We start from the raw sequence: 9,025 nt of genomic DNA on the forward strand, positions 1-9,025 counted from the left end.
TTTTTTTTTGAGACAGGGTTTCTCTGTAGCTTTGGAGCCTGTCCTGGAACTAGCTCTTGTAGACCAGGCTTGCCTTGAACTCACCGAGTGCTGGGATTAAAGGCATGCACCACCAAATTCAGCATTTTGATACTTTTCAGATAGCCAAAGGCCTGGTGGACTGGTATCGTATCTCGTGTAGTCAAAGCCAAGGACTGGAAAGATCTATTTAGAGTTCTTTTAAATTAGGTTAGGGGCTGGGGCTGTAGTTCAGCTGGTTGAGCACTTGCCTAAAAAGCATAGTCTTGGGTTCCACCCACAGCACTGGATAACCGAGCAAGGTGGTGTGTACCTGTAATCCTAGAATCTTTGAGGAGGAAGCAGGAGGGTCAGAAGTTCAAGGGCATCCTCGTCAACAAGGCAAGTTTAATATCAACTGGGGCTACATGTGACCTTGTCTTAAACACCCCCCCAAATAGAAATGATCTTAATGATAACACAGATATAAAACTAGTATCTTAAATTAGTTTAACTCAGGTAACCCGCCTAGGGTTTGTGTTCAATCTCATGTCTTCTTCATGTTGTGTGTGCCTCAGTCTTTTATTAGTAAGGATAAGTTTTGCTCACAAATGTGTAACCTAGATTTCCTTTAAATATCTTATTACTTTGCTTAAATAGATAACTAAGGTCATACTTAATCAAGTATTTGATAATTCCAAAACCAAATTCTAAAGTCGATTCTTCTAACTTCGATTAAAAGTTGGTTGACAAGGTGGGCAATGGTAGCACACACCTTTAATCCCAGCACTCAGGAGGCAGAGACAGGCGAATCTCTGTGAGTTTGAGGCCAGCCTGGTCTACAGAATGAGTTCCAGGACAAGCTCCAAAGTTACAGAGAAATCTTGTCTCAAAAACCAAACCAAACAAACAAACAAAAAAAGTTGCTTTAAACTTTTAAGTTTCCAGAAGGGGTCTTGTAGCCTCAGGATTTCTTTTTTCATAAAAGACAGCAATTAAACGAGGCTTATTTGATGTTAAGAGAAGCCTTGTCAAATACTAAGACACGAAACCTTCTTTAGGTTGTATTTGTTACAGGTGTTATATGAGCTGTAGAAAATTCCCGAAAATCTGGTATATCCAGGTGTCATCAGTCGTAATTCTATTATACTTAAACACGTGTTACAGCTCCTTAGCCTTGGCTTGATTTTCTTTCACAAATGTTTACTTTGATTCTTGGAGATAAAAAAGTATCAACTCAGTCTCCACCGACTTCTCCCAGGATGTTTACATTGCACAGGTGTCCCTACCCTCTCAGAATCACTGCCTTAATTTAATGCGTCTGGCTTAGGCTCACTGCTATTCCCAGGAAAGGAAATCTTTTCCCTTTCCTTGTGAAAGGTGAGGTATGTATCTTTCGCCTTCCTATTTTTCAGGAGTCTGTGTGTCACCAGGTACTCTGTGTTCGACAATTTCAGATGCTGTTGCTCAGGCAGGTGTCACTTTAAAAGAAAGGATCTCTCACCAATTAGACTAGGTAGATGGCTCACCCACCTCAAGAACCTCCAGCCCCAGCACTGAGACTAACAAGCACTGCCACATCTGGCTTTCATGGGGATCCCAAAGGTCAAGTTTTCAGGTCTTCGTGTCCGCAGGGTAAGCCTTTCTCAACTGGGCTATTCCTCAGCTCCAGGTAGACGGAATAACTTTGGTGACAGAGGGGGACTCCATGGTGGCAAGGTCTGTGGGAAGAACGGGCCTGGCTGCCTCATTGTGAGAAAAGTATGACTTTAGAAGCCATGGGGGCTTTCTGAAGAGGGAGTGACCCAAACCCACAGGTGCTGCCGGCAAAGACCATGGATGTAGCTGCCTGGCCTGAACACACTTTCAGAGTCTGACCTGAGATTCTGAGAACAAAGTTCCAATATCACACACAGGTGCCCGCCAGCACTGTCCTACTTTGTCTGAAATCATAGGAGGTTATTCCAGAAGCTGCAGGGCACCCAGCACCAGGCCCATCTGTTCTGAGGTTTTATCATCCGAGAACCAGAGTGGATCCCAACTTCTTTCCTTTATTCTGTAGCTTTGGAGCCTGTCCTGGAACTAGCTCTTGTAGACCAGGCTGGTCTCGAACTCACAGAGATCCGCCTGCCTCTGCCTCCCAAGTGCTGGGATTAAAGGTGTGTACCACCACCGCCGGCAGGATCACTCTTTATATGGCTATTCCCAACTGTTTTCTAACCGTTCTGCAGTCACTAAAACATTCACATCCCAGCTCTGCTGGCTGCAGCTGTACAACCTGACAGGACTTCAGTCTGAAGACCAGAAGCCTATGGGGAGGGAACTATGGGAAGATGGACAATGCTACACCCTGCCTGGAGCTGCTGGCTGTGTTCCAGCTCTGACAATGAGCAGCTGCAATCAGCATTGTCTGCACAGTTCAGCCTGAGTGGGCCACATTTCTGGTTCTGAGTCCATCAAAGGTGGGAAGCGCCTCCTCCTTCAGCTTGCTCAGGAGTAAGGGCAGCACCCCACAAGCCACCTGGACACCCCGAGGGCAGGCAGGAGGGAGGCTCAGCTGTCAGAGGCACAGGTCTCGGTTCCCTAGGCAGAAGGGTAAAGCAGCAGGAAGGCCTGTTGTGCCTACCCAAGACTCCTTACCCTGCTGGCTTAAGCCACCCTCCATGGTTCCTCAACCCTCTTACCCCGAGGCTAGACTACTTGTGGCTAAGGTCCTCTCTTGGTCTATGCCAGTATCCCCAACCTTGGGGAACAACCCACACAGCAAGTTCATCCACCAGGTTCCTTTGTAGGCATAGGGTCCCTCCAGCAGAGAGCCCCCAAACTCAGCCAGAGGCCCAGCCTCCCCTGGACTGTCTACCTAGTGGCTAACTGCTACCCTAGGCTCCAGATTCTTGGGCTAGGCCAATTTACGAGGACAGCTCACCGGGATATCACTGGGATAGGTCTCAAAGGAGCTGTCAGGAAGACCTGGGAGCAGTGCAGCAAGAGGAAAGGCTGGATTCAGAAATGTCTCAGACATACCATGGGGAGGATTGGCTGCTAGGAGTTTATTTTCTGCTTGGTGCAAGGCACAGTTACAGGATCAGGAAAGCTCAGTACTGTGTACCAACAGGGGTGCTTTCACTAGCTTCTGCTGGTGTCTGTTGCTTGCGCAACCTTCCTAGTTTACAGGGTGGGGTGGATGGGTGGGGCTTTGGCCTAGCACCACTGAAGTTGGGTTTGCTGTGGTTCTGCTAGGTCAGGACAGGACCCTCGTGTTGGCCTGGCCGGGATGGACGACTGGCTGCTGCTGCTTCAGGGTTTCTGGAGGCCTGGGGGGATTCTGCTGGGCTGCAGGGAGAGAATAAGTCAGTGAGTCAGAAGCTGGTTTTAACTGGGGCCAACCCCGCAACTTTATGAAGATGGACTCACTGCTCAGGAGACTCCAACACTGTGGTCATGAATGGGAGGGTGGACTTCCCAAAAAAGAAGCTGGCCCACCAGTGGCCAGGGTCGGCCTTGGGGAGACCTGAGAGGAGCAAAGGAGGGTCAGGATGTTGTCATCCCAGTGGGGTCCTGTCCCTCTCCACACTCCCCCCACCTCAGGATGTGAACTTTGTCCTTAAGCCGGCTGGTTCTGCACTCACCCGGGGGGTGGGGCACGGTGTCCCCGGGGTACTCTGCACTTCCGCAGGAGCTGCTGCTGGACGAGGAGCCCAGGCGTCCTGGGGAGGGGAGGCGGGTCAGCCACAAGGCCCTAGCCCAGCTCTGGGCGGGGCCGGCGAGGGGCTACTTACGCCGGTAGTAGTCATGGGTAGCCACGAGCGAGCCGCTAGAAGGGATGGCTGCCATCCTTCAGGACCCGCGCGCTGTGGAGACCTGAGCAAAACGTGGGCCTGGTCACCGCACAGCGGTCCTCCCGGCCCTGTTAGCCGCCGGGCTTCCAAGTGGTTCTAACCAGCCCGGACCGGTTGCACGGTGAGACAAAGGCGCTTTGTAAATGCCCGGCCCCTAGAAGGCGCGCGCCTCCCCCACCTCCGGCCGCCGCCTTCACCTCGGCGGCAACCCTTCCTCGCGGACCACGGCGCACGATCACGGGTGGTAATGCGTGGAGCACTAGGCCACGGAACCCATTTGCAGAAATACCCACGGGAGACCGCGACGCCACGAACCGCGCGCGATGCGCACGCGCGGACTTACTCGTCGGCCTGCACGGGCAACATATACGTCACGGGGGGTGGAGCGAGCGGCAAGGCCCCGCCTCTATCACGGGGGGGGGCATCCCTGAGATCTTTGAGCCCTAGAGACCTCTTTTATATCCGCCCTAGCACGATAGGGTCCGCCCTTCCCTATTAGATTCCACCCGTAGCCGAGCGAAGATCCGCCCCACCTTCTGCTACGCTAAGTTTTACAGGTTCCACCTTGGCCCAAACCGCTTTGATCAAACATCAGGGGTCTACCTTTATGCAAAGTCCAGCTCTGCTGCTTTTCACTTCCTTGTTCGGACTGGGGGCACCTGGTCCCAGATAGACGTGGTTAAAGAATCTCCTGCGGTTCCTGTGCCCGCAGTCTGTGCCACCCCGCGTTCGTGGCCTCACGTAGCCCAGTTTGTCTGGTGTTTTCTCCTTTACTTTTTGCTGTTCGCTGTTTACGCTGATCCCCGCAGGCTTTGTTTTCCAAGTGCCTCACTCCGACTCTTGGCTCAGTCCCTCTAACTCACCTAATTAAGCACAAGGGCGGCTGCCCCTGCGTGCGCGTCTGCGTCGCAATCTCAGTTTTCTGGTGCACTGCATAGTGTGCCTGGAGCCCCCAAGCGGCCCTTCAGGGACTAGCCGGCTCTAGGGAAGCTCAGGAGTCACCCCTGTCCCTTCCAAGTCGTGCTTCTCACTATCCACTGGTCCCAGACCTGTGTTCTGTTGCTTGGAAAGGAGGGATGGAAGATAAGGTGCAGATGAAGGCTTGGGGGCGGGGAGAGCTGTGAACAGAGGCAGTCTCTAGCATCTGGCAGATACTTGCACTATTGCTCTGTTGGTCAGAGGCCTCGTGTTTGTGGGAATCAAGTGCTTGGAGCTCTAAGGTTGACCAGCATATTCCGGCCTCCCTTCCCTCCCTGGGCAGTTTTCTGCCAGACCCCCATGGGGACTGGGAGGACCATGAGCCAGTTTTGTGCAGCAAGCTTCTCTTACAACAAAAGATGCTAGACTTGCCTTCACGTCGGGGTTCAGGAAAAGCCTAGACTCATAGGACCCAAGGGGTACTCTTGTGTCCCTGAGGTCTCGAGGAGGCTTTGACTGAGACCCTTTGCTTGGGTTTGTTGAGACCTCGTCTGTGCAAACACGGGACACCAGACAAGAAGCGACCCAGCAGGGGTGCTGGTTTAGAGGCAATAGGGAGAGGGGTAAGGTTTGAGTTTGAAGAACCAAAGTTCCTCCATTTTGTCCTCTGCTTCCATCTTGTGTCTTGTGTAAACTATTTCCTGTAAAACTCAGAAATGGCTAGGGGCAAAAGTAACAGGGTAGCCCTCTGGAAAGTACAGATAATGCAGAATATCCCCACCTGAAGGTCAACCAATAAGTAAACTTGACAAACAACAGAAGAGTTCTAAAATAAAATTTCTGAAAAGTCCCTAGATATGAGCCAATCAGGATTGAACCCGTCACCCCACACCCTGCTAATGTAACTTTTCTGGTTTTTACCTTTAAATAATGCCCTCTAGAAGGGCGGGGTACCTCCTCTTGCTGTGGTGCATCAGTTGCTTTGACGAGGTCCCTGCCGGCTTGTAAACGTGCCCACAGTAAGCATTGCTTTTGCATTTTTGGTGAGTCAGTCTCCCTGGTGGTCTTTTGGGGTCCTCACGGACTGGGGTATAATGAAAGAGAGGTGGGGGCAGTTGACATGGCAGCAGCTGAAGTCTGACCAGTCCAGGTGACACCAGAAGGGTTAGGCTTACTTCATGGCTTCAGGCTCTGTGACTTACCCTGGACAGCCCTGACCAAGTACATGGGCATCGCCTATGGTTAGTAGCTGTTTCTTATAGTGAAACATTTCCTCTGGAAAGGAAGTAAGGAATCTCTCAGGAAAACAAGGGAGCTGATGAGGGTGGGAAGGTGATGGTGGTGAAGACTTTTAATTCCAGCACTCAGGAGGCAAAGGAAGGCAGATCTCTGTGAGTTTGAGGCCAACCTGGTCTATAGAGTGAGTTCTGGGACAGCCAAGGATACACAAAATCTTGAAAAATCAAAACCAAGGGCTGGAGAGATGGCTTAGAGGTTAAGAGCACTGACTGTTCTTTCAGAGATCCTGAGTTCAATTCCCAGCAACTCTAAGGTGGCTCACAATCATCTCTAATGAGATCTGGTGCCCTCTTCTGGCATACAGACAGAACACTGTATACTTACTAAATAAATAAATAAATCTTTAAAAAACAAAGAATACAAGAGAACTGTTACAGGAACTCACGAGAGATTTACCGACTCTCTCCAGGTGCTATAAAGAGTAAACAGTTTCAGGGCTGGAGAGATGGCTCAGTGCTTAAGAACACTGACTGCTCTTCCAGAGGACCTGGGTTCAATTCCCAGCATCCACATGGCAGCTAGCAACTGTCTTGTTGTAAGTCTAAGATCTCACACCCTCACACATACATGCAAATAAAATAAAAATAAATTAAAAAAAAAAGAGTAAACAGTTTCTGGAGACAAGGAGCTGTTTCAGCAGAATTGCCTACAGGCTGGGAATTCAAGACTTGCAGCTTTCATGACTTGTCACCAGGCTGATGTGAGCTTTTGGTGATTGATGAAGCTGCCTGGGTCACTGACACTTTTTTAAATAACCAATCATCCATTTTAGTAGTTTATTTTCTCACTGGTATGACAAATTACCTGGCAAAAGTGACTCAAAGGAGCGTGTAGTCCATGGTGGGACATCACGGCAGCAGCGATGTTAGGCAGCTTGGTCACTTGGTGTCAGCAGTTGGGAAACAGAGAGAGAGAGACGCTCAGCTCACTCCCCTCTCCCACTTTTCCTTTGTTTATCCAAGAACCTGGAATGGTGCTGTCCACAGTTAGGGGATTCCTTCCTACCTCAGTTCCAGTCTAGAAACTCCCTCACAGACGTGCTCAAAGGTTTGTTTCCATGGTGATTAGAAATCCCCTCAAGTTAACAGTTACGATTAACCACCACACCCAAGCTTTTGTCAGTAATTCTTTTTTTTTAATTTCTTTATTTCTTTATTAATTAATTAAAGATTTCTGTCTCTTCCCCACCGCCGCCTCCCCTTTCCCTCCCCCTCCCCTAGTCAAGTCCCCCAAAGAGCAATCAGGGTTCCCTGCCCTGTGGGAAGTCCAAGGACCACCCACCTCCATCCAGGTCTAGTAAGGTGAGCATCCAAACTGCCTAGGCTTCCACGAAACCAATAGGTGCAGTAGGATCAAAAACCCATTGCCATTGTTCTTGGGGTCTCAGTAGTCCTCATTGTCCGCTATGTTCAGCGAGACCGGTTTTAACCCAGGCTTTTTCAGACCCAGGCCAGCTGGCCTTGGTGAGTTCCTGATAGGACATCCCCATTGTCTCAGTGTGTGGGTGCCCCTTGTCAGTAATTCTGATAAACTCACTGGTTCGTCCACAAGCTAGACTTGGAATTTTCTCTTTGATCTGTCATGGATGTCCTATCTGGGGTGAACGGATGCTTGTTCATGTCCCCCAGGAAAAGCCATGCAACATCTGTGTAGTGCAGGCCAAGGGCTAGAGAGACCAGGCTGAGGAAAGGGACTGCCAGGACCCAACTGCAAAGAACTTTGGAAGAAGGACTCAGACAACTTGTACAGACCTGAGACAGGGTCAGGGGTCGGGACTCACGCTGTTCATTTATCTGCCCTGATTTGAGGGATGGTGGTTACTCAGTAGGAACACAGATGGGTCAGATGGGGTTTAGGCAATACGCATAGTACTATCCCAGAGTAGGGCTGAGGTGGAGGACAGGCAGGGGTTAGGGTTTCTATGTGGGGAACAAGGCTTCCAGGTCTTCTGCTGAGGGTGACTGACTCTCTAACCTTGTGATCTGTTTCCAGGACTGGATTATCTCTCTACTCATCAAATGGGTCCTGATGTGTGCTGTGCACAACAGGAGGTCAGAATGCAGAGATGCAGAGAGGCATTCACCGAAGAAGCAGCTGCTGCCCTGCACAGATACGGGAAGGTCCTGAGACAGGCAGGAACTATGTATACCGGTCCATTAAGGAGGTTGGAGCCAGGTCCCACCTCCTGTTCACTGCACTCAGCGTGAGGTGCCTTGACTGCTTCCCACGGGAAACAGGATGTGTGTGGCTTGTGGTCACTGACAACTTCACAACCTGTGTTGTCCTGTCCTGTCTCCGAATCTGCTCAGTGGGCCTAGGTTGTGACCCACCTGGGGCCTTTCTGGATATCTTAGGGCTAGACAGTTTGGAGGTGCAGTCTTCTCCTGGGGTTGGACAGGTTAAGACTATAGAAGAGCTATGCCTGTTTCTCCGCTATAGGATCCTCTTGGGAGCAGAGTTTGTGGCCCAAGGTGTAGCTTGTGGGCCAGCGCCTGTGAAAGGAGAGAAAAGGGACTGTGAGAAATTCCCTCATTGGGCTAAGCTAGATGCCTCACTTGGATGGATGTGGCTGGGGAAGGCTTCATTGGGGAGACTGACAGTGGGGACCATCTGCAGATTATCCCCAGCTTGGCCTTAAGGCTGCTGTCTCTCCCAGGCCACCCTTGGCTGTGCTCTGGGCCTGCCTAATCATCTCACCTCATTCTCAGTCTCACCTGTCAGCACCTGTAGTAGAGTCTGAAGTGAGTCTCTTTCATCTGTCTGTCTCTATGCGAGTGTGTCTCTCCCTCTCCTTCCCCCACCCTCTCCCTCTGTTTCCCCTCCTTTCTTATCTAAGATGAAGTCTCACTCTGCTATCCCAGGCTGGCTCTAGACCTTTGGGCTTAAGTGATCCTCTTGCCTCAGCCTCGCAAGTGCAGAAGTCCCAGGCATGCACCACGGTGCCAACTTTGGGATATTCCTTATTTTTTCTT

The 9,025-nt window shown here is 50.6% G+C and overlaps 1 protein-coding gene across 4 annotated transcripts; it reads right to left on the bottom strand.

Moving 5' to 3' along the window:
- Window positions 1–3,027: 3,027 nt before the first annotated feature.
- On the bottom strand, window positions 3,028–4,693 carry Ppdpf (pancreatic progenitor cell differentiation and proliferation factor). Of its 4 annotated transcripts, none has more exons than XM_050151262.1 (5): window positions 4,440–4,693; window positions 3,777–3,858; window positions 3,627–3,704; window positions 3,412–3,508; window positions 3,028–3,330 (listed from the first exon to the last, which is right to left on the bottom strand). In XM_050151262.1, exons 2-5 carry the CDS (start codon window positions 3,829–3,831, stop codon window positions 3,234–3,236), a joined length of 327 nt encoding a protein of 108 aa, XP_050007219.1. In that variant the 5' UTR covers window positions 3,832–3,858; window positions 4,440–4,693; the 3' UTR covers window positions 3,028–3,233. The 4 variants fall into 4 exon arrangements, with proteins under 4 accessions (XP_050007219.1, XP_050007222.1, XP_050007220.1 ...); XM_050151265.1 differs by lacking the exon at window positions 4,440–4,693 and adding an exon at window positions 4,180–4,265; XM_050151263.1 differs by lacking the exon at window positions 4,440–4,693 and adding an exon at window positions 4,034–4,173.
- Window positions 4,694–9,025: the final 4,332 nt, after the last annotated feature.

Source organism: Alexandromys fortis, unplaced genomic scaffold (genome assembly GCF_014885135.2).
Source record: "Alexandromys fortis isolate MF-2015 unplaced genomic scaffold, M_Fortis_MF-2015_v1.1 scaffold_27, whole genome shotgun sequence".
Taxonomy (NCBI): domain Eukaryota; kingdom Metazoa; phylum Chordata; class Mammalia; order Rodentia; family Cricetidae; genus Alexandromys; species Alexandromys fortis.